Source organism: Heterodontus francisci, chromosome 2, assembly GCF_036365525.1.
Source record: "Heterodontus francisci isolate sHetFra1 chromosome 2, sHetFra1.hap1, whole genome shotgun sequence".
NCBI lineage: Eukaryota > Metazoa > Chordata > Chondrichthyes > Heterodontiformes > Heterodontidae > Heterodontus > Heterodontus francisci.
The window spans coordinates 57,219,446-57,245,605 of NC_090372.1; the positions used below are offsets into that span (position 1 = coordinate 57,219,446).

General features: G+C 43.5%; 1 protein-coding gene across 10 annotated transcripts in view; it reads right to left on the minus strand.

Annotated features, from left to right (window-relative positions):
• Nucleotides 1–26,160, minus strand: part of LOC137384444 (nestin-like) — a 125,167-nt gene that overhangs the window by 47,846 nt on the left and 51,161 nt on the right. For all 10 annotated transcript variants that reach the window (XR_010977590.1, XR_010977591.1, XM_068058515.1 and 7 more), the window contains 3 exons: nucleotides 24,220–24,299; nucleotides 7,545–7,636; nucleotides 3,725–3,865 (listed from right to left, as the gene is read on the minus strand). Coding sequence is in view for 8 of the 10 variants with exons in the window: in XM_068058515.1 (XP_067914616.1) it covers nucleotides 3,725–3,865; nucleotides 7,545–7,636; nucleotides 24,220–24,299 (313 nt within the window). In the remaining 2 variants the exon portion in view is untranslated. The remainder of the gene's footprint in view (nucleotides 1–3,724; nucleotides 3,866–7,544; nucleotides 7,637–24,219; nucleotides 24,300–26,160) is intronic.

Here is a 26,160-nt window from a genome sequence, read left to right on the forward strand (position 1 = left end):
ACCACCGCCACCCAGTGGCAGCAGTGCGTACCAACTACAGCAGCAACTCACCATGGCTCCTTAGACAGCTCCTTCCAAACCCATGACCTCTACCAACTAGAAGGACAAGGGCAGCAGATGCATGGGAACACCACCACCTGCAAGTTTCCCTCCAAGCCACACACCATCCTGACTTGGAACTATATCGTCGTTCCTTCACTGTCGCTGGGTCAAAATCCTGGAACTCCCTTCCTAACAGCACTGCTGGTGTACCTATTCACCAAGGATTTCAGTGGTTCAAGAAGTCAGCTGACCACCACTTTCTCAAGGGCAATTAGGGATGAACAATAAATGCTGGCCTCGCCAGCGGCACCCATATCCCACGAGTGACTTTGATAAAAAGCCGTTTCAGTACTGTAGCAGGGGTGGAATCCTGTTTGGAGGGACTCAAATATGGAGTTCAGAAAAAGATGGACACAGATTTGGGAGGTAAAAACACATTCAAGGATTTTGGAGAGGAAAGGGAGGTGGGGTCATGGGTTGGTGTTTTTGAAGAGAGAGGTGATAACAGCAGATTTAAAAGGAGAGAGGTACAGTACCTGAAGAGAGAGAACCGTGAACAATATCAGGCAGGGATGTTGGGTGGTCAGCAGTTTAGCGGGAATAGTTGAGGGAGCAGCATGTGGGTCTCATGTACAAGATGAGCTGAGAGAGGGCATGAGGGTAGACTGGAGAGAAACTAGAGAAAGGTGCGAGTTCAGGGCTAGGGCAGGGGGGATCTTTAGAGGAAATTTGGTCTGATGTGTTAGTGGAAAGGAGGGAAGCAGCAAAAGGCAGCTGATCAGATGGTCAATCTTAGTGACAAAGAAGTCCATGAACTCCTCACACATTGTTGGAGGTGACAGTGGTGGAGACAGGGCAGAGGGTTTTAAGACAATTTGCAGTCGAGAAAACATGTGGGCGAGCTGTGTTATCTTTGCAGTCTAGGATGATCCTGCAAAAGTGAGCAGTTTTAGCAGATGAGAGCAGATTCCAATTGTGCTTTCTGTGGCAGAGACTGTCTAAAACAATTGTCTTCCATATCCGTTCAAGTCTGCGTCCCTTGGACTTAAGGGAGTGGGAATAAGGGCCATGCCGGGGGAATAGCCTGGTGAGAGTAAGTAATGGTTTTCTTGAGGACTAAGGACAATTTCTCAACTTGTTGGAACAGTAGAGCCATAGTCTCATATGACTATCATGTGCTCAATCTCAATACTTTAATGTCTAACTCATACCCCACAAAAAGCTATCGGGAGACAGAAGAAAAAACACAGTGCCATTGGTCCTGAGGGCAGTAAATACTTTTAGCAAACAAGAATTGATTGGCAACTAGTGATCCCACCACTGTAAACATTGGGCAGCTGAGCTCAAAGGTTGTTCCACTTCAAATATCTTGCATCATTAGTGAAAACTGCGGAATAAGGAACATTGTCTATCCACCATCAAATTCCCCATTATCAGGAGTGATCTTCGCTCATTTCCAGATTGCGGGGAAATCCATCGGCATGCTGAAGAGACTCCCGAACAAGTTACTGCTGGCAAGTGCAGGTGTTGCTAGGTACAGAGAGCTTAGGTACAGGCTGCCAGAGCCAATGCTTAGAGACAGAATACTAGAATTGAGCCAGATATAACCATACAACTTGCTACTACAGATTATCATAAGCTTTTCACTGCTCATTCAGCCAGGACCACCCCATCAGTTAGGGAACTAATTTGCAAGACTATCTAGACTGGGGCTTAAATTCCTGATTCAGGAGTTGAGAATACTACCACTGAGCCATAATCCCACTCTGACTACCTCAAATATTATGAGATCCATTTGTTGGCAGATGTTATAACGGATTCAGCACAACACCCCAAAATCCAATGCACATCTTTACACCTACCCTGGAATGATGCCTTATTACCTCAAGAGCGTCCTGTATATGGGTTTAAAGAAATTTGTAGCAGACTCAAAATTCTTCAGGCCTGGATCAAAATGAGGTTTGTGTACACCACAGGCCAGTGCATTTGCTTTCAGTTACTGTACTGACTCATTACAAGTTTCCCAAGTTGCAAACAAAGAAACTCCCAGCCTGGAAATTCCCTCTGACATGGGTGATTTTCTTTGGAGTGAACAAAGGCTCAAGTCCTAAACAAGGTCCCTTGGAAACTGGCAAAAGACACAGTCCTGACCCAATTTCCAGTTCTTTTATTGCACCCCTACCAAATTTATGACAGGATTGCAACAGTAGGACCAAGGAAGTTTTGGCAGCGTACCTTCTCTGTCCCTACACCCTTCCAAAATCTGCTCCCACATTACAAACTACAGACGGTATAATTCACGTTCCTCTGCGCCCTTTCACACACAGAAGCCATTACGCCATTTCAAATGGGAGAACAATTTGTGCAATTACCGGTACCATGATCCCAAATTTGCATTTCTTCCTCCTTCATTTAAAAACAGCAGCACTTTCATACAATATGCGATCTACTGCAACTATTAGTCCAGGACAGGGGACTGTAAAGCCAATAAGAAAGCAAAATACTACATATGCTGGAAATCTGAAAAGTTGGAAATAATAACAGAAAATGCTTGAAATACTCAGGAGGTCTGGCAGCACCTGTGGAGAGAGAAACAGAGTTAACGTTAGAACTGATGAAAGGTCATTAACCTGAAACTTGGGCAGAATTTTCCCTCCGGGACGGGGAAGTGTGTTCGGGACAGTTTCTGGGTCCCAAACCCAGCCCCGATGGAAAACAGTCACTCATTGTGATGTTTCTGGGGCCGCCCCCTTAATTGGCCTGGCGATGGGCTCTCAAAGCTGGCGGGCCAGAGGTTTTCAAGCTGGAAAGGAGCAGCAGGGTGCAGAGGAGGGTAAGTAAGGGAGAGGGGACTTCAAAATGGAGGTACCCACTCTCCAACATTTTTAAAATTTAAAATAAAAATGCATCTTGCAGCCAGGATAGCATTATTGGGTCAAAGAAGGGTCACTGACCCGAAACGTTAACTCTGCTTCTCTTTCCACAGATGCTGCCAGACCTGCTGAGTGATTCCAGCATTTCTTGTTTTTGTACCATTATTGGGGATGGTGGGGAGGAGGGGGAGCCCCTTTACAGAGTTGTCTGTGGCTGCTCCTGTTCCCAGGCAGGCAGGGAGGGCCTCTGGGCCTGCCTGGAGTGCTGGCCCCCTGGCTGCCACCGAGAGGCTGGCTCCAGGCATTTAAAGTGGCCCCCGCCGTCTGTGGGAATCTGGAGGCTGACTGAAAATTCCCAGTCAGCCTCCATTAATTGGCCTCAGTTAGCACTTAATGAGCCATATCAGCTAACTGCCATACACGGGCAGGTAGCCCTGCCGCATCCCCCTCCTGCCTCCACAAAAATGGCCTTGAGGTGGGATGGAACCGCGGAACTGACATGCCTGCTGGCCTCCCACCCGCCTCCGAATCCTGCCTGTTATCTGTTTCTCTCTTCCCAGATGCTGCCAGACCTGAGTATTTCCAGCACATTTGTTTTTGTTACCATAAATCTAAAGCTAGCTCCAATCTTATTCTTGCCTCAACACAAAGACCACCACCCCCACCCACCACAAATATATCATTTATATGATATGCACACAAGCCGTAGATGCAGAACTATAATTTGAATTCACAAATCCAGATTTGAATATGAAAAACGTACCTCTAGGCCAACCGACTGAATAATAAGTGCACACAGAAAGGTATACCTGGACAAGGTCATCCTGTTGCAGGCAGGGAAGAAGTTCAACATTACTCAATGCTTGAAACAGTGTGGCTCTTAGAGCACAATAATTATCCCCCCGAACTCTTCTTACAGAACTGAAAGTTTGACATACAGCTTCATACGCCTGTTAAAAGAAAAGCTACATTTACAGCATTCTCAAATATTTTGTAAAATTTTCACTACAGTAGTCCAAGAGGAAAATTCCACAGGTTTACATCAACATTCATAGCAATTTTTTTTTTTAACTTTAGGTTTCCTCCAGGTTTTGAAAAATAAATTTGCACTAGATAATAGGTTACTCAAGAGTTGATTAGCAAGACCACTAGGAAACATTGCAAAGTTACTGGTTCATAGCAAGAATACATACATCTACCAGACCTCAGAGAACTATAAGTCCACTGAACCCAAAGCCATTGGAGAATCCTAAAAAACTACATTAACCTTTAAGCAATATAACAGCAAGCATGCACCAGAGAAAATACACTCAATACACTTGGACCACCATTCTATAGGGACATTGTGGAATTTCCCCAACTATGGTGCAGCACATGAGTGTACTCTCTGCTATGATCACAAAAAAATCAATGCATTCTGCATCATAACACTCCAAGTGGATTGTGGAAAAGTTTATGAAGTAGTGTATATAGACTTCCAAGAAAATTTTCAAAGTTTAACAACTTGTATTCATACAGCACCTTTAACATAGTAAAATGCCCAAAGCGCTTCACAGGAGCATTATCAAACAAAATTTGACAGAGCATTATAATACCGATGACCAAATGTTTGGTCAAAGAGGTAGGTTTTAAGCAGCATCTTAAAGGAACATAGAACATTACAGCGCAGTACAGGCCCTTCGGCCCTCGATGTTGCGCCGACCTGTGAAACCATCTGACCTACACTATTCCATTTTCATCCATATGTCTATCCAATGACCACTTAAATGCCCTTAAAGTTGGCGAGTCCACTACTGTTGCAGGCAGGGCGATCCACGCCCCTTCTACTCTCTGAGTAAAGAAACTACCTCTAACATCTGTCCTATATCTATCACCCCTCAACTTAAAGCTATGTCCCCTCGTGTTTGTCATCACCATCCGAGGAGAGGTAGAGAGATTTAGGAGGGAATTCCAGAGCTCAGGGCGTAGGCAGCTAAACGCACAGCTTTCTCTGGTGCAGCAATTAAAAATCAGGTTGTGCAGAACTGAAGGAGCACAGAGCTGAAGGTTGGAGGAGGTTACATGGATAGGGAGAGGAGAGACCATGGAATTTCGGCAATGGATGGAATATAAAAGGGGAGGAATTTATGCATCAATTATATAGAGCTTTGGTCAGCTTTACTCCATCTGGAGTACCGCATTCAGGTTTGGGTACCACACCTCATGATGGATATATTGGCCTTGAAGGGAGGTGCAGCACAGACTCACCAGAATGTTACCGGACTTAGAGGGTTACCTTGAGGACAGGTTGCATAAATTAGGCTTGTATTCCCTGGAGTATAGAAGAATGAGGGATGATATGATCGAAGTCCTTAAAATTTTAGAAAAAACAGGTGCCGCAATTCCAGAATACAAATTGAAACACCAATATAAAAAAGGATGCATTATGTAGCACTTTATGTAAAAACATCTCAAAATGATGTCCACACATTGAATTACTTTTTGATTCCAATTTGTTATTATGCAGTATTTATGCAAGTAAGCAAGCCTTTTGTATCTTACATGGACCTCAGCCCACATTAAAATACAAGAACAAATCACAAAATCATAAAATGGATATAGCACAGAAGCAGGCCATTCGGCCCATTGTGTCCATGCCAGTTCTCTGCAAGGGCAAGTCAGCTCGTCCCACTCCCCCACCTTTTCCCCATAGTCCTGCAAATTTTCCCTTCATATAATTATCCAATACCCGTTTGAAAGCCATGATTGAATCTGCCTCCACACTTTCAGGCAGTGTATTCCAGATCCTAACCACTCGCTGCATAAAAAGGTTTTTCCTCATGTCATCTTTGGCTCTTTTGTTATTCACCTTAAATCAGTGTCCTCCGGTTCTTAACCCTTCCACCAATGGGAGCAGTTTCTCCCCATGTCCAGGCGCCTCATGATTTTAGACACCTCTATCAATTCTTCTCTCAACTTTCTCTTATCTAAGGAGAACAGCCCCAGCTTCTCCAATCTATCCACGTAACTGAAGGCCCTCATCTCTGGTACCAGTCTTGTAAAACCTTTCTGCACCCGCTCCAATTCCTTCACACCCTTCCAAAAGTGTGGTACCCAGAATTGGACACAATACTCCAGTTGAGGCCGATCCAGCGTATTATAAAAGTTCACGATAATCTCCTTGCTTTTGTACTCTATACCACTGTTTATAAAGCACAGGATTCCGTATGTCTTATTTACCACTTTCTCAACCTGCCCTGCCGTCAATAATTTTGTGCATATATACTTCCAATTCATGCACCCGATTTAGAATTGAATCCTTTATTTTTTATTCCCTCTCCTCATTCTTCCTACCAAAATGTATCACTTCACATTTCTCTGCATTAAATTTCATCTTATCAGATGCATCTTATCTGGTCCTGGTGACTCATCAACTTTAAGTACGGTCAGCCTTTCTAATACCTCCTCTTTATCAAGTTTTAGCCCATCCAGTATCTCAACTACCTCCTCTTTCACTATGACTTCTGTAGCATCTTCTTCCTTGGTAAAGACAGATGCAAAGTACTCATTTAGTCCATCAGCCATGCCCTTCTGTCTGTATGTGTAAATCTTCTTTTTGGTTCCTAATCAGCCCCACTCTTCCTTTTACCACCCATTTATTATTTATATGCCTATGGAAGACATTTGGATTCCCTTTTATGTTAGCTGTCAAACTCGTCTTACTCTTTTTGCTTCTTATTTCTTTTTTTACTTCCCCTCTGAACTTTCTATTTCAGCTGGTTCTCACTTGTATTATCAACCTGACATCTATTATATGCATCCTTTATTTGCTTCAGTATGCTCTCTATCTCTTTTGTCATCCAGGGAGCTCTGGCTTTGTTTGTCCTATATTCCTTATGGGAATGTAGCTCAACTGTACCCAAACCATCTCCTCTTTAAAGGCAGCCCATTGGTCTGTTACAGTTTTGCCTGCCAATCTTTGATTCCAATTTAACACCCCATTGAAATTGGCCCTCCTCCAATTAAATAATTAATTATTTTCACACTACCAGAAGGATGTGGAGGCTTTGGAGAGGGTACAGAAGAGGTTTACCAGGATGTTGCCTGGTCTGGAGGGCATTAGCTATGAGGAGAGGTTGGATAAACTCGGATTGTTTTCTCTGGAACAACAGAGGTGGAGGGGCTACATGATAGAGGTTTACAAAGTTATGAGTGGCATGGACAGAGTGGATAGTCAGAAGCTTTTTCCCAGGGTGGAAGAATCAGTTACAAGGGGACATAGGTTTAAGGTGCAAGGGGCAAAGTTTAGAGGGGATGTGTGAGGCAAGTTTTTTTTACATAGAGGGTGGCGAGTGCCTGGAACTTGCTGCCGGGGGAGGTGGTGGAAGCAGGTACGATAGCGACGTTTAAGAGGCATCTTGACAAATACATGAGTAGGATGGGAATAGAGGGATATGGACCCCGGAAGTGCAGAAGGTTTTAGTTTAGACAGGCATCAAGATTGGCATAGGCTCGGAGGGTCGAATGGCCTGTTCCTGTGCTGTACTGTTCTTTGTTCTTTGTATTCCGGATTGCTTTTTTCCATAGCTAATCTAAACCTTATAGGAACTTAGAAACAAAATTTAAAACACCAGAAGTAAAGTTGTCTACCTTTTTCATCAGTCGTGCTTTTTCTGTGTTTCCTTTCCACTCTCTGGTACAATATTCCAAAATAGCCACACCAGGTTCAACAGTAGAATGCTCTGTAGCAGTTGTGAATGGAAAATTAAAGAAAATATAAATCAAGATTTAATGTATATTAGATACATAAATTATACATAAATGAACGAATATATCAAGTACTCCTCCAGGAATTGAGTATTCAGTGCAGTGCTTCTTTGTTAGAGATGCCATATGTTGACTGATCTATTAAACTGAATCATTAACTACTTGTTGATAGATGCAAGAGCGTTTTTCCCAGTGTCCTGACCAACATTCACTCCTCAACCAACATAAATTAACTGGTCATCTCATTTTCATACACAGATTGGTAGCTGTATACAAAACAGTGGCTTATACTTCAGGAGCAATTAATTGTATGTTAAGCATTTTGGGAAACCCCAAAAACATGAAAGGCACAATATAAAAACATCTTTTCTTGCTTTTATCTTTAGCACCTTGATGGAGTCTTATGCAATCAAAATACTCATCTTTTACAAGTGGAAGGAGCAATTTTGAGAGGTTTGATCTTACCACAAAGATCTAAAGCAGCAAGATTAAGTACTGGTGATGGCATTGGGATCTCTCATGGCAGAACAAAAAATTAAGTGAATCAAATCCCAAGGGCCCCATTATTCTAGTGTCCAGCCAATTCTTTATGATGCTGAGTGGTCTAAAACAAAAGAATGCACTGGGCACAGCAAAGGCTCTGGGCCCTGACAACATCTCGGCTGCAGTACAGAAGAATTCAGTATCAGAACTAACTGTTTCCTCTTGCCAAGCTATTCTAGTTTATTACACTGAAAATGTGAAAGATTGTCCAGGTGTGTCCCATCACAAGCAAGACAAATCTAACCTGACCAATTACCACCATATTAACTCCACCTGTTTATCAGCAAAGTGATGGAACAGTGAATGGCTGCTTCAAACAAGTGACACTAACTTATCAATAACTTGTTCACTTATACTCCATTCAGGTTATGCTTTGACCACCTTCCAAACCTGCAACCTCTACCACCCAGAAGGACAGGACAGCAGATGCATAGGAACACCACCACCTGCAAGTTCCCCTCCAAGTCACACCAGCCTGACTTGGAACTGTATCGCCGTTCCTTCACAGTTGCTGGGTCAAAATCCTGGAACTCCCTTCCTAACAGCACTGTCGGTGTACCTACACCCCAAGGACTTCAACAGTTCAAGAAGGCAGCTCACCACCACCTTCTCAAGGGCAATTAGGGGTAGGCAATACGAACATACGAATTAGGAGCAGGAGTAGGCCATTCGGCCCCTCGTGCCTGTTCCACCATTCAATAAGTTCACGGCTGAACTGATTACTCCACATTTCCACCTACCCCCGATAACCTTCCACCCCCTTGCTCATTAAGGATCTATCTACCTCTGCCTTAAAACTTTTCAAAGTCTCTGCTTCCACCGCCTTTTGAGGAAGAGAATTCCAAAGACTTACGACCCTCAGAGAAAAAATTTCTCCTCATCTCTGTCTTAAATGGGCGACCCCTTATTTTTAAATAGTGAGCCCTAGTTCTAGATTCTCCCACAAGGGGAAACATCCTTTCCACATTCGCCCTGTCAAGACCCCTCAGGATCTTATATGTTTCAATCAAGTCACCTCTTACTTTTCTAAATTCCAGTGGATACAAGCCTAACCTGTCCAATCTTTCTTCATAAGACAGCCCACCCATTCCAGGTATTAGTCTAGTAAACTTTCTCTGTACTGCCTCCAATGCATTCCATCCTTCCTTAGATAAGGAGACCAGTACTGCACACAGTACTCCAGATGTGGTCTCACCAATGCCCTTTATAGCTGAAGCATAATCGCTCTACTTTTGTATTCAATTCCCCTCGCGATAAACAATAACATTCTATTAGCTTTCCTAATTACGTGCTGTACCTGCATACTAACCTTTTGCGATTCATGCACTAGGACACCCAGATCCCTCTGCATCTCAGAGCTCTGCAATCTCTCACCATTTAGATAATATGCTTCTTTTTTATTCTTCCTGCCAAAGTGGATAATTTCACACTTTCCCACATTATACTCCATTCGCCCACTCACTTAACCTATCTATATCCCTTTGTAGCCTCCTTATGGCCTCTTCACAACTTACTTTCCTACCTATCTTTGTGTCATCAGCAAATTTAGCAACCATACCTTCGGTCGCTTCATCCAAGTCATTGATATAAATGGCAAAAAGTTGAGGACCCAGCACAGATCCCTGTGGCACACCATTCGTTACATCTTGCCAACCAAAAAATGATCCATTTATGCCTACTCTCTGTTTCCTGTTAGCTAGCCAGTCTTCTATCCATGCAAATATGTTATCACCTAGACCATGAGCTTTTAGTTTCTGCAATAACCTTATCAGATACCTTCTGAAAATCTAAGCACAATGCATCCACCGGTTCCCCTTTATCCACAGCACATGTAACTCCCTCAAAGAACTCCAATAAATTGGTTAAACATGATTTCCCTTTCACAAAACCATGTTGACTCTGCCTGATTACCTTGAATGTTTCTAAATGCCCTGCTATAACATCTTTAATAATAACTTCTGACATTTTCCCCAAGACAGACGTTAAGCTAACTGGCCCGTAGTTTCCTGCTTTCTATCTCCCTCCCTTTTTGAATAAAGGAGTTACATTCACTATTTTCCAATCTAACAGAACCTTCCCCGAATCTAGGGAATTTTGGGAAATTAGAACTAACGCATCACCTATCTCACTTGTCACTTCTTTTAACACCCTAACATGAAGTCCATCAGGACCCGGGGACTTGTCAGCCCACAGCTACAACAATTTGTTCAGTACCACTTCCCCGGTGATTGTAATTTTCTTGAGTTCCTCCCTCCCTTCCATTTCCTGACTTACAGCTAATACTGGGATGTTACTTGTATCCTCAATAGTGAAGACCGATGTAAAATATCTGTTCAATTCATCTACCATCTCCTTATATTCCATTACTAATTCCCAAACGCACTTTCTATAGGACCAACACTTACTTTGTTAGCTCTTTTCTTTTTTAAATATCTATAGAAACTCTTACTATCTGTCCTTATATTTCTAGCTAGCTTTCTCTCGTACTCTAATTTTATGTTCCTTATCAATCTTTTAGTCATTCTTTGCTGTTTTTTTATATTGTCTTAAACTACAAAAGTGCAAATATTACTGTCAAAACTTTTAGCACCAGTTTACTATTAATCTGTTAATTGTGTATCAATTGTTTAATTACATGCAGGCAGAGGGTGTTAATTGGGGTTTTACTTGAGCACTTACAATCACACTCTTACTGAGACTGGTGGAGGGTTTTGAGTGAGGAGCTATATGTTTGTAATCCTTTTACTCTGTACAATAAATATGAAACGGAGTAAAATAGTGTTTAGCATTATCCTTCCATAACAAGCTTTCTGGAGTTTAACATGGTAGCAGAGGATGGTTGCCTAAAGCTGAAGGTTGGAAATTAGGAATTTTTTTTTAAACATAGAAGACTAAAATCTCACGGGCTATTGTGGAAATTATGGCAGAAAGCAAGTCTGAATTATCAGGGTACGATTACCCTCTGATGTTCTCTTGAGTGTGAACATATGACCAGTGGAAGAATGAAATGGATATGTGGACACGGGTTACATCTTGACCAAAGAGGCAACAAGGTATGGCCTTGGCGTCGTCACAGGGCGGCACAGTGGCTAGCACCGCAGCCTCACAGCTCCAGCGACCCGGGTTCAGTTCTGCGTGCTACCTGTGCAGAGTTTGCAAGTTCTCCCTGTGACCGCGTGGGTTTCCTCCGGGTGCTCCAGTTTCCACCCACGTGCCAAAGACTTGCGGGTTGACAGGTAAATTGGCCACTGTAAATTGCCCCTAGTGTAGGTAGATGGTAGGAGAATGGAGGGAAATTGGATTAATGCAGGGTTAGTATAAATGGGTGGTTGATGGTCGGCACAGACTCGGTGGGCCTGTTTCAGTGCTGCATCTCTCTATGACTTCCAACCACAAGTAAAATCAGAAGTAAAGTGTTTTGTGAACTGGATGCTCGTCAGTAAATACTGATGAAGGTTTGGATCTTCTGTTCAAATTCTTGGATGAAATTTACAAAAAAGATGACCTATTGAATGCATATGAGGCATGGTCAGACTTTGATAGATTTCGGAAAACAGATGGTTATTCAATGGAGAAATAGATCATGGACTTTAACAGACTATACAGAAGCATGAGAAAATTCAATTTAGAGATCCCTGGTTCTGTGCTAGCATTTATTTAAATTGTTAGATTTTGTTAGGGTGTCATATAGGGCGGCGCAGTGGTTAGCACCGCAGCCTCACAGCTCCAGGGCCCCAGGTTCGATTCTGGGTACTGCCTGTGAGGAGTTTGCAAGTTCTCCCTGTGACCGCGTGGGTTTTCGCCGGGTGCTCCGGTTTCCTCCCACCGCCAAACACTTGCAGGTGATAGGTAAATTGGCTGTTGTAAATTGCCCCTAGTGTAGGTAGGTGTAAGGAAATATGGGATTACTGTAGGGTTAGTATAAATGGGTGGTTGCTGGTCGGCACAGACTCGGTAGGCCGAAGGGCCTGTTTCAGTGCTGTATCTCTAAATAATAATATATGGACCGGCTCCTGGTTCTAACTGGGGTTTGGTTCTTGGAAAAAGACTCACTGTTAGAACAAATGTCTGCTGCCTTAAAGAAATGCCTGGGGAAACAGTTATTTCCTGCAGCCCTGATAGAACACACAAGGCATTCTGCGGCAACACAAAGAATGGAGGACTCAATGTTAACTAGATTTCGAAATGGTCCAGATACTGGAAGCAAGCATAAATACAATGAAAGAGTTAAAGGCAGGAGGAATGAGGATGAAAGCACCTTTAGCAAGACAGAATTGGAACAGCAATCATAGGCAAATGAAATCCAGGAATGTTCAATGAGCAGTTAACAGATGCTTCAGATGTGATTCAAAGTATTATGCAATGAACTGCCCTAAGCGGAGGGGCAGAGTCCTCGAAATAACACATGACGTAGAGAATTCTGAGGGAAGAGGAAGATACTGATGAATGTGAACGAATTGTATGAGTCACAAGAAGTTTTAGTCCTGTGATGAATGTGTTAGTTGCAGATTTGTTCAACTGTGCTGTATTGGATAGTGCTTGCACGTCAACAGTATGTGGAACTGACTGGTTACAATGTTATCTGGATTCACTTAGTAGTGAGGATCAACGCAATGTTGAGTATAAAAGTACTACCAGCTTTAGGTTTGGTGATAACAACACATTAAAGTGACTGAAGAGAGTAGTAATTCCATGTAAAATAGCTGGAGAAAGCTACTTTATCCATACTGATGTAATCTTTAGTGAAATACCTTTACTGTTGAGTAAGCCTTCAATGAAAAAGGCACAAATGAAACTTGATATGGAGCATGACAAGGCAATTGTTTTTGGAAAGTCAGTGAATTTGCAGTTTACCAGAGCATTATTGTACACCCTTCACAAAAACTGATGTTTCTCCTCAGAGTGTTAATGGCATCAAGTATTAAGAATCAGAGTGATTAAAATAGCAAATTTTTTTAAAGCTACACAGACAATTTGCTCACCCTTCTTGTCAGAGATTAAAAGCCCTACTAAAGGATGCAGGTGTGATTGATGGAGAGTATACGAGGATAATAGAAGAGATTAGTGAAAAGTGTGAAATCTGTTAAAAGCATGGGAGGACACCATCACGTCCTATTGTCAGTCTTCCATTGGCACATGGCTTTAACAAGATAGTTGCCATGGATTTAAAGGTGTGGGCCAAAGACAAGAATATTTTCATTCTACATCTTATAGACCTAGCAACAAGATTTAGTCTTTCTACAATAATAAATAGTAAGGACAAAAGAGTGATTATAGACAAAATTATGGAGAAATGGATAGGGACTGGACTTGGGGCACCAGCTAAGTTTCTGACTCATAATGGAGGGAAATTTGCCAATGACGAGTTCAGAGACATGTGTGAAAACATGAACATTATGGTTATGAATACTGCAGTCCTTTCAACAATGGGCTCTGTGAAAGGAATCATTCAGTGGTTGATGAGAGGCTGCATAAAATCTTAGTTGGCCAGCCAAACTGCAAGTTGACAACTGCCTTAACATGGGCAGTTCATGCGAAGAATTTGCTTCAGATGGTTGCAAGAAATAGTTCCTATCAATTGGTCTATGGGTGGAATCTTAAATTGCCTTCTGTACTGTGTAACAGTCCGCCTGCTCTAGAAGGTACCACAAATAGTTCCATTTTTTCTGCACATTTGAATGCTTTACATGTGGGGAGATGGGCTGTCATCAAGGCTGAGGTAAGGCCATCTGAGGTGGAATGTAATTCAGGTGATTTGGTGTATCATAAAAGAGAGAGGCATAGGGAATGGAAAGGCCCTGGTAAGGTATTCGGTCATGATGGTAAGACAGTAGTTATCAAGCATGGAAATCAAACTGTTAAGGTTCATTCCTTGCGATTGATGGGGGTTGATCTCAGAATCTGAGCCACTGATAGAGGGAAACGATGCACCTTGTACCTCAAATACTCAAGTGTTTTGTGATGAAGGTCCCGAGGAACAGAATGCGGTAGATCAAGGGTTGGATAGTAATGTGAGGGATCATGACACTCAAGAAAGATCTATTGCATCCAAAGGACAATTGCCCCAAGTAGGTACTCAGAACAAAGAACAGGAGAGCACAGGAACAGGCCATTCGGCCCTCCAAGCCTGCGCCGATCTTGATGCCTGCCTAAACTAACACCTTCTGCAATTCCGGGGCCCATATCCCTCTATTCCCTTCATATTCAATTTGTCAAGATGTCTCTTAAACGTCGCTATCGTATCTGCTTCCACCACCTCCCCTGGCAGCAAGTTCCAGGCACTCACCACCCTCTATGTAAAAAAACTTGCCTCACACATCCCCTCTAAACTTTGCCCCTTGCACCTTAAACCTATGTCCCCCAGTAACTGACTCTTCCACCCTGGGAAAAAGCTTCTGACTATCCACTTTGTCCATGCTGCTCATAACTTTGTAAACCTCTATCATGTCGCCCCTCCACCTCCGTCGTTCCACTGAAAACAATCTGAGTTTTTCCAACCTCTCCTCATAGCTAATGCCCTCCAGACCAGGCAACATCCTGGTAAACCTCTTCTGCACCCTCTCCAAAGCCTCCACGTCCTTCTGGTAGTGTGGCAACCAGAATTGCACGCAATATTCTAAGTGTGGCCTAACTAAAGTTCTGTACAGCTGCAACATGACTTGCCAATTTTTATACTCTATGCCCCGACCGATGAAGGAAAGCATGCCGTATGCCTTCTTGACTACCTTATCCACCTGCGTTGCCACTTTCAGTGACCTGTGGACCTGTACACCCAGATCTCTCTGCCTGTCAATACTCCTAAGGGTTCTGCCATTTACTGTATACCTCCCACCTGCATTAGACCTTCCAAAATGCATTACCTCACATTTGTCCAGATTAAACTCCATCTGCCATTTCTCCGCCCAAGTCAGCAACCGATCTATATCCTGCTGTATCCTCTTAGAATCCTCATCATTATCCGCAACTCCACCAACCTTTGTGTCATCCGCAAACTTACTAATCAGACCAGCTACATTTTCCTGCAAATCATTTATATATACTACAAACAGCAAAGGTCCCAGCACTGATCGTTCGTTTGTTTCCAAATGGGAGTAAATCCTGTCCCGAATAATCCTCTCTAATAGTTTCCCTACCACTGACGTAAGGCTCACCGGCCTATAATTTCCTGGATTATCCTTGCCACCCTTCTTAAACAAAGGAACAACATTGGCTATTCTCCAGTCCTCTGGGGCCTCACCTGTAGCCAATGAGGATGCAAAGATTTCTGTCAAGGCCCCAGCAATTTCTTCCCTTGGCTCCCTCAGTATTCGAGGGTAGATCCCATCAGGCTCTGGGGACTTATCTACCTTAATGCTTTGCAAGACACCCAACACCACCTCCTTTTTGATAATGAGATGACCGAGACTATCTGCACTCCCTTCCCGAGGCTCATCGTCCACCAAGTCCTTCTCCTTGGTGAATACTGATGCAAAGTACTCATTTAGCACCTCGCCCATTTCCTCTGGCTCCACACATAGATTCCCATCTCTGTCCTTGAGTGGGCCAACCCTTTCTCTGGTTACCCTCTTGCTCTTTATATATGTATAAAAAGCCTTGGGATTTTTCTTAATCCTGTTTGCCAATGACTTTTCATGACCCCTTTTAGCCCTCCTCACTCCTTGCTTAAGTTCCTTCCTACTGTCTTTATATTCCTCAAGTGCTTCATCTGTTCCTAGCCTTCCAGCCCTGACAAATGCTTCCTTTTTCTTTTGACTAGGCTCACAATATCCCGTGTTGTCCAAGCTTCCCGAAACGTACTCAGGTAACGTATATTCCAGAGGGGTCTAATAGATGGAGGGATGCAACAATTGTGGGATATGCAGGAAAAGCGACAGGCAAGTTTAAATATTGATTAAATGTTCGAGATGATGGTCAAGAAGCAAGGTCCATGAACTGGCAGAATGGAGAGAAACAGTGGAGGGTAAGAAAGCAGTGCAAGTTCTAATAGTGGGTCTGGAAGTGACACTTGCATAAGGAAGCGATCACATATTGGAGAAAGAGCCTCCAATAACGTGCGAGGGAGATCTTCGAGCAGTAGTCCCGAAAGACATCGAAGTGCTATTGGAGGCCATAGTTTGAGCAGATTCCACAATGAAACGAAGGCTAGAGAGCAGTCTTGGAATAGAACTAAAAGCAGAAGTCCTCATGACCCCAAAGTTTTAGTGGCTGCTGATAAACTTGAGGATAAACTAATAAGGGAAGCAAAACATAAGGAATTAGAGTGTTTGGGGTTTATTCTAAAGTACCAGATGGGGGACAGCCACCCATGTCACATAGATGGATTTGCACTGAAAAAGCCCTTCTCGATGGAACTAATAAGGCTAAAGTGAGGCTAGTTGCAAGGGATTTTGAAGAGCAACTGGGTGATACTGATGTTAGAGTGGACTCTCTCACAGCTGGATAAATAATCTTGAAAATCTGTTTTGCTCTTTTGGCTTCATGGGAGTGTAGATTCAGTGACATAAAAGCCGCATTTCTGCAGAGTGATACTTTCCAGACAGAAGTGTTTCTGAAACCACCCAAAGAGGCAGCAGAGATAGCATTTAGTATTTATTGTAGAAATCTAGCACTAGAGACCACATAGTTAAGTGTATCATAATTTAGTAAGGATTTAAGAAGCATTTATTTATTTTAAATTAATTTATTAATTAGTGCTAGAAATGTCAGTTAGAGGGGTGAAGTGCTTCACCTGTGAGATGTGGGAGGTCCGTGACGCTTCCAGCGTTCTGGACGACTACATCGGCAGGAAGTGTACCCAGTTGCAACTCCTCATAGACTGCATGGATCGGTTGGAGCGGCAACTGGATGCACTTAGGAGCATGCAGGTAGCGGAAAGCGTCATAGACAGGAGTATTAGAGAAGTGACCACACCCAAGGTGCAGGCAGATAGATGGGTGACCGCTAGAAGGTGCAGGCAGTCAGTGCAGGCATCCCCTGTGGCTATCCCCCTCTCTAACAAGTATACCGTTTTGGATACTGTTGGGGGGGATGGCCTATAAGGGGAAAACAGCAGCAGCCAGAGCAGTGGCACCACGGCTGGCACTGTTGTTCAGCAGGGAGGGACAAAACGCAGAACAGCAACAGTTATAGGGGACTCTATAGTCAGGGGCACAGATAGGCGCTTCTGTGGACGTGAAAGAGAATCCAGGATGGTATGTTGCCTCCCTGCTGTCAGGGTCAAGGATGTCTCTGAACGGACAGGGGGCATTCTGAAGAGGGAGGGTGAACAGCCAGAGGTTGTGGTACACATCGGAACAAATGACACAGGCAGGAAGAGTGATGAGGTCCTGCAGGGGGAGTTTAGGGAGTTAGGTAGTAAGTAAAAAAACAGGACCTCTAGGGTTGTAATCTCTGGATTACTCCCTGTGCCACGTGCCAGTGAGGCTAGAAATAGGAAGATAGTGCAGCTAAACATGTGGCTGAGCAGCTGGTGTAGAAGGTAGGGTTTCAGATATCTGGACCATTGGGCTCTCTTCAGGGACAGATGGGACCTGTACAACAAGGACGGGTTGCATCTAAACTGGAGGGGCACTAATATCCTGGCTGCAAGGTTTGCTAGCGTCACTCAGGAGGGTTTAAACTAGTGTGGCAGGGGGGTGGGAACCAGAGCAGTAGGACAGCTAGTGAAATAAATGAGGACACAGTAAATAAGGCCAGTAGGACTAAGAGGAAGAGCAGGCAGGGAGATGTTGCTGAGCACAGTGGGACTGGTGGTCAGAAGTGCATTTGTTTCAATGCGAGAAGTATAACAGGTAAGGCAGATGAACTTAGAGCTGGATTAGTACTTGGAAATATGATGTTGTTGCTATTACAGAGACTTGGTTGAGGGAAGGGCAGGATTGGCAGCTAAATGTTCCAGGCTTTAGAAGCTTCAGGCGGGATAGAGGGGGATGTAAAAGGGGTGGGGGAGTTGCATTACTGGTTAAGGAGAATATCACAGCTGTACTGCGGGAGGACACCTCAGAGGGGTCATGCAGCGAGGCAATATGGGTGGAGCTCAGGGATAGGAAGGGTGCAGTCACAATGTTGGGGGTTTACTAATGGCCTCCCAACAGCCAACGGAAGGTAGAGGAGCAGATATGCAGACAGATTTTGGAAAGATGTAAAGGTAACAGGGTTGTAGTGGTGGGTGGTTTTAACTTCCCCTATATTGACCGGGACTCACTTAGTGCTAGGGACTTGGATGGGGCAGAATTTGACAGGAGCATCCAGGAGGTCTTTTTGAAACAGTATGTAGATAGTCCAACTAGGGATGGGGCCATTCTGGACCTGGTATTGGGGAATGAGCCTGGCCAGGTGGTCGAAGTTTCAGTGGGGGAGCATTTCGGGAGCAGTGACCATAATTCAATAAGTTTTAAGGTACTTGTGGATAAGGATAAGAGTACTCCTCGGGTGAAGGTGCTAAATTGGGGGAAGGCTAATTATAACAATATTAGGCAGGAACTGAAGAATTTAGATTGGAGGCGGCTGTTTGAGGGTAAATCAACATCGGACATGTGAGAGTCTTTCAAACGTCAGTTGATTAGAATCCAGAACCAGCATATTCCTGTGAGGAAGAAAAACAAGTTTGGCAAGTCTCGGGAAGCTTGGATAACGCGGGATATTGTGAGCCTAGTCAAAAAGAAAAAGGAAGCATTTGTAAGGGCTGGAAGGCTAGGAACAGACGAAGCACTTGAGGAATATAAAGACAGTAGGAAGGAACTTAAGCAAGGAGTTAGGAGAGCTAAAAGGGGACATGAAAAGTCATTGGCAAACAGGATTAAGGAAAAGTCCCAAGGCTTTTTATACGTATATGAAGAGCAAGAGGGTAACCAGAGAAAGGGTTGGCCCACTCAAGAACAAAGATGGGAATCTATGTGTGGAGCCAGAGGAAATGGGCGAGGTGCTAAATGAGTACTTTGCATCAGTATTCACCAAAGAGAAGGACTTGGTGGATGATGAGCCTATGGAAGGGAGTGCAGATAGTCTCAGTCATCTCATTATCAAAAAGGAGGAGGTGTTGGATGTCTTGCAAAGCATTAAGGTAGATAAGTCCCCAGGGCCTGATGGGATCTACCCTAGAATACTGAGGGAGGCAAGGGAGGAAATTGCTGGGGCCTTGACAGAAATCTTTGCATCCTCATTGGCTACAGGTGAGGTCCCAGAGGACTGGAGAATAGCCAATGTTGTTCCTTTGTTTAAGAAGGGTGGCAAGGTGAGCCTGACGTCAGTGGTAGGGAAACTATTAGAGAGGATTATTCGGGACAGGATTTACTCCCATTTGGAAACAAACAAACTTATTAGCAAGAGACAGCATGGTTTTGTGAAGGGGAGGTCGTGTCTTACTAATTTGATTGAGTTTTTTGAGGAAGTGACGAAGATGATTGATGAAGGAAGGGCAGTGGATGTTATCTATATGGACTTCAGTAAATCCTTTGACAGGGTCCCTCATGGCAGACTGGTACAAAAAGTGAAGTCACATGGGATCAGCGGTGAGATGGCAAGATGGATACAGAACTGGCTCGGTCATAGAAGACATAGGGTATCAGTGGATGGGTGTTTTTCTGAATGGAGGGATGTGACTAGTGGTGTTCCGCAGGGATCAGTGCTGGGACCTTTGCTGTCTGTAGTATTTATAAATGATTTGGAGGAAAATGTAGCTGGTCTGATTAGTAAGTTTGCAAACGACACAAAGGTTGGTGGAGTTGAGGATACTGATGAGGATTGTCAGAGAATACAGCAGGATATAGATTGGTTGGAGACTTGGGCGGAGAAATGGCAGATGGAGTTTAATCCGGACAAATGTGAGGTAATGCATTTTGGAAGGTCTAATGCAGGTGGGAGGTATATGGTAAAGGGCAGAACCCTTAGGAGTATTGACAGGCAGAGAGATCTGGGCGTACAGGTCCACAGGTCACTGAAAGTGGCAACGCAGGTGGATAAGGTAGTCAAGAAGCCATACGGCATGCTTGCCTTCATCGGTCGGGGCACAGAATATAAAAATTGGCAAGTCATGTTGCAGCTGTACAGAACCTTAGTTAGGCCACACTTAGAATATTTCGTGCAATTCTGGTCGCCACACTACCAGAAGGACGTGGAGGCTTTGGAGAGGGTACAGAGGAGGTTTACCAGGATGTTGCCTGGTCTGGAGGGCATTAGCTATGAGGAGAGGTTGGAAAAACTCGGATTGTTTTCACTGGAACGACGGGAGGTGGAGGGGTGACATGATAGAGGTTTACAAAGTTATGAGCAGCATGGACCGAGTGGATAGTCAGAAGCTTTTTCCCAGGGTGGAAGAGTCAGTTACTAGGGGACAAAGGTTTAAGGTGCGAGGGGCAAAGTTTAGAGGGGATGTGTGAGGCAAGTTTTTTTACACAGAGGGTGGTGAGTGCCTGGAACTTGCTGTCAGGGGAGGTGGTGGAAGCAGATACGATAGCGACGTTTAAGAGACATCTTGACAAATATATGAATAGGAAGGGAATAGAGGAATATGGGCCCCGGAAGTGCAGAAGGTTTTAGTTTAGGCAGGCATCAAGATCGGCGCAGGCTTGGAGGGCTGAATGGCCTGTTCCTGTGCTGTACTGTTCTTTGTTCACACGCAGAAGGAAAACTATGGAAACTGAATAAATGCATGTGTGGCCTTAATGATGCTGCCAGGGTGTGGTATTTCATTGAGAGATCTGTTTTGTTGAAAATTAGTTGTGTTCAACTAAAAGGAGAACCAGCAATATTTTATTGGTATCATAAAGGGAAACTTTCAAGCATCTTCATGATGCACGTTGATGATTTCTTATGGGGTGGCATTGCGGATTTTGAGAAATATGTTATTAATAAGATTTGGGCAGAAATTAAGATTGGGAGTCAGGCTTGTGGGGCCTTTAGATATATTGGTTTAGATATTAAGCAGCCTAATTCTGGAATAACTTTAAATCAACAATCCTATTTCGAGACTGTTACTCTCATCCCGGTTAATCCTGTTAAGTTATCACAGAAAGATGATGATATATCTAAAGCAGAGAATGAGCAATTGTGAAGCTTGATTGGCCAACTAAACTGGTTGTGCACTCAGATTAGACTTGATGCTAGTTTTGATGCGCTGGAGTTTAACATTATGATGAAACATCTGAAAGTTGAGAATGTTTTAAGGGCAAATAAAACATTAAAAAAACTAAATCTGGAGAAATGTGTACTGAAGTTCCTATCCTTAGGTGACCCGAAGAACATGAAGCTAATAATTTTTTAGTGATGCTTCACATGCTAATCTTGCTGAAGGGTATTCAAATGCAGCTGTTTTCATAATATTTCTGACGGGTGAAAATAGGAAATGTTGTTCATTAGCTTGGGAGGCTAAGAAAATAAAACGGACTGTTAAAAGCACCTTAGCTGCGGAAATACTGGGTCTTGTGGAGGCAATGGATGTGGGGTTCTCTTTGTCAAATATTTTGGGTGAAATCCTGAACAAGGGACATACTGAGGATAGGATAACCATTGAATGTTATGTGGATAATCGTTCTTTGTGGGACAAAGTACATTCTACAAAAAGTGTGAGTGAGAAAAGACTACGTATTGACCTTGCTGGATTGAAACAAATGCAGGAGAGAAAGGAAATCTCCAAACTTAAATGGGTAGATGCAAGTCATCAGCTACCCAACTGTTTCGCAAAAACAAATGCTAGTCCAAAGAAATTGTTAGGAGTGCTAGAGGAGGGGCGTCTCACAATGTAATACTTTGTACCCAGTTTGGAATCTATCTTGATTTATTTTGAAATGTTATTTTGAGTGAGGAGCTACATGTTTGTAATCAGTTTACTCTGTACAACAAATGTGAAACTGAGTAAAGATAGGCTCCAGCATTATCCTTCCATAACAAGCTTTCTTTTAACTTTCTTGAGTTTAACATTTACCTCTGAAGTACACATCAACAGTAATTTCTAGGCTTATGTTTCACAAAGGTTTGAAAGAGCTAGACAGAGTTTCCTCACCAATTATTGTCTCCCCATATTCCTCATTAATACATTGATACCTTTCTAGTGGTATTTTTCCTGCTGAGCCCGCTCCAATGGCAATTATTTGTGAGGAAACCCTGGAAGTTGTTAGCGAGATATTTAATTGTGGCCAGGTTGCGGGTTGTTGGGAGAGGCACATGTCATAGTTGACCCAAATCTTGTCCTTATCTAGTACCTACACATGCACTACAGCAGATGAAACTGGAATATTTTCCCTATCCTTCACCAGGGCAACTATAGTACCTCTTCTATGTCCTGGCTGAGATGAGACAACTGTAGTCAGACTGGCAGTGGGCAAGCCTCCAATTGTCTTAGCTACTCACAAGATAAACCAGCTGAGCCACTGGAGGATCCAAGAGAAAGACTTTTGCCACATTTAAACTGTAAGAAAAAGAAATCCTAAAGTAAAGAAGTTCTATACAATCACCTCCAAGTTACCACCCCATTGTGGTCTGGATATCTTCATTTTTGAAATGGTCTATTTTTGTCACCCCATGTATGTGGAGGGATTAGGAGATTATTAACTAATATTTGAATGAATTACAAGTGATACAGACCTGATTGAGCAATCTACCCCTGCTCAGATTTTTTTCTGCATAAAGAGTCAAGCATTGTGCCATCATCCAGACAACCAACCAATGTCTTTGCAATAGTAAGGGAGGGAGGGATGGGGGAGGAAGCAAGAGAGGAAATCTGAGGTATTCCTTCATAACTCTGGGGCTACTAGGAGTGTCATATTCATAACGCAACACTACTGCTGAAGTCAGGGCTGCTACCAGCAGTGCTCTAAGGCAGCAAAAGACTGGAAATGCTCAGATGGCTTTTGATATCTTGCACCATCAACTAAAGTCAGTTTCTCTCCTAAAATTAGATATTTTAAGATTTGAAAAGTTACACATCAGGAAAATCTTTATAGCACAGTACCAAATTAATATTTGTAACAAAATATAGTCCTCCTATATAAAAGTTTAAAAATGGTAAAAACCATGGCCTGGATTTTATCCAGGCGACAGGGATCTCGACGTCCGGAAAAAGTGATGCCGAGAATCCAGTGTAGTCTCTTCTCTGGGAGGCCCGCTGAATCTAGTGCCAATTAGGCACTAGAGTGGACAGCGGCGGGCCTTCCACGAGATCAATCACCCCAGTGACAGAAGTCCCGCCCTCAAAGCTACAATCCAATCAGAGGCTGTTACCTCTTTAACTGAGCATCGCAGAGGCGGTGGCTGCTGCCGGTGGAGCACCTACCTGAGGTTCAGGTGCTGGACCAAAGCAACAGGTAGGTCAGGGTGGGAAAGTTCTCACGGGCTGGGCATCACAGGGGAGAGGGGTGTAGGGGACATCGATAGCAAGGGCAGGGGGTGGGTCTCAGTGGGGCCCCCCCCCCTTCCCGATGCAAGGTCCCTCGTTCAGGTACTAAGTGCCTTTTAATGAGGGACCTCACCACCACCCGCCAACCCCCCCACCCCCCGGAGTCGGCAAGCAGCCTGCACGGTTTTTCCTGCCATGCTTCCCATGCAGCGATGGGGCCACCTACTGCACAGCTAATTGCGGCAGCGGCAGGATGAGGTCCTTAATTGGACAATAATTGCCCAATTAAGGGCTTCAATTGGTGGGGTGGGAAGGCTGTTCACAGGCCTTTCTGCCCCGGACTTAATTTTGGCAGAGGCAGGAAGGTGGCAGGGCTCCCCCCCACCACCACCCCATCCGATTATATGCTCTCCCTGCTTCCAACCCGCTGTGGGGGACAGCATAAAATTTCCTCCTCCATATATGCACCAAACCTCATCTGGCTCTAGTAGGAGCTTGCTTATCCATACAGTTCATATCATCATTACATTACTATAGCTCCTTCAATGCTAGTTTTACTTTACACTAAGAAGTTTAGCTCCATAACCCTAAGTAATGATTCTGGGTTCCTGCTGACTTAATTGGTAGGAAAATGAGGAAGTCAGCAGCAAAAAAGTGTGCGCATGGGGAGAGAAACAAGACTACCTGCAAGCTGGCTTTCAGACGGCAGTCTTTGAATTTTTTCCTTTTCTATCTCTTCTTCATCACGGTACAGGTCTTCCTCTCTGCAAGAGAAAGACGACAAAATAATTTCAGTTACACAATTGATTGCTTTTCAGCACCATAGTTTAAAGATACATAAATAAGCAACATAACTAATGTATTCCTCCTCCCTCCTGACACTAATGTTGCATTTCGTAGCTAACATGAGGAAACAAATAAGGACAGGGGTCTTTGAAAGTGGTAATTCTATAGAAAACACTGCATTAGAAACACAGAGGCATGCATCTTTCATAAGGTACAGCTACAATGTTTATTGTGCAAATGAACATGGCAGCCATAACATCAATCTGTAGCGGTGCTCCTCAGCTATCATTACAGTAACATTGTATCCCAGGTCTCTTCTGCTGAATTGCGATTTGTTTAAATATGGGGCCTAGGATCTCATGTCTCTCATCGCGAGGGGAGGGCTGACCAGTGGGAAAATCACCAGTACTACTTGTTGGACCAAATCTGTTCTTCTGATTAATTGAAATGCTGCAGTCAATCACCTCTGCTAGTGCAGTAACTGCAATTGGTAATAATGATATTGACTTAGACATTGATCTACCCCACATCTCTGGCCAATTTCAACAAACTTTTTATTCTCATCTATACTAGGCATCCAAGACTTTTTAAAGAAATTTTTCACAGTCTGTGGCTACTCTCTTTCAAAACTCAACCAGTGATTTGAACACTGGGTTTGATCTACCATTCTGACAGTTGAAAATAATGGTGCTTCATTATTTCAACTGTCAGATTTATCTTCAGTGATTCCCGAGGCACTCATCCACAGGCACTAGTGGCTCCAGCAATAGCTATTTTAATACAGACATGGAAAATAGTAAAACTTTTGGAAATACGCACTTTATCGTTCTGCACGATTAAACGAGGCTTATAATGGTTACAAAGAATAGTAATAGGGCGGCGCAGTGGTTAGCACCGCAGCCTCACAGCTCCAGCGACCCAGGTTCATTTCTGGGTACTGCCTGTGTGGAGTTTGCAAGTTCTCCCTGTGACTGTGTGGGTTTCTGCCGGGTACTCTGGTTTTCTCCCACCGCCAAAGACTTGCAGGTTGATAGGTAAATAGGCCATTGTAAATTGCCCCTAGTGTAGGTAGTAGGAGAATTGAGGAAAGGTGGAGATGTGAGAGGGAAAATGGGATTCACGTAGGATTAATATAAATGGGTGGCTGGTGGTCAGCACAGACTCGGTGGGCCAAAGGGCCTGTTTCAGTGCTGTATCTCTCTATGACTCTAATAAGCCTGAGGATTGGGAGTTTTAGAAACCAGCAGAGGGCCACCAAAAATTTCATAAAAAGGGAAAAAAACAGAATGAGAGTAAACTAGCCAGGAATATAAAAACAGATTGAGAGAAATTTTACAAATATATCAAAAGAATAGCTAAAGTAAACATTGGCCCCTTCGAGGCAGAGACAGGAAAAATGATCATGGGGAATGAGGAAATGGCAGAGACGTAGAACAAATATTTTGTGTCTGTCTTCACAGCAGAAGACACAAATTACGTACCAGAAATAGAGGGTAACCAAGGGGACAATAAGAGTGAGGAACTTAATTAATAGCAGCAGAGAAAAGTATTGGAGAAACCTAAGGGACTAAAGGCCAACAAATCCCCAGGACCTGATGGCCTCCATCCTTGAGTTCTAAAAGAGGTGGCTGCAGAGATAGTAGATGTGCTAGTTATGATTTTCCAAAATTCCCTGAATTCTAAAATGGTCCCAGTGCATTGGAAGTTGGCAAATGTAACACTGCTATTCAAGAAAGGAGGGAGAGAGAAAACAGGGAACTACAATGACACCAGTCATTGGGAAAATGTTGGAATCTATTATTAAGGAAGTCTTAACAATGCACTTAGAAAATCATAGTA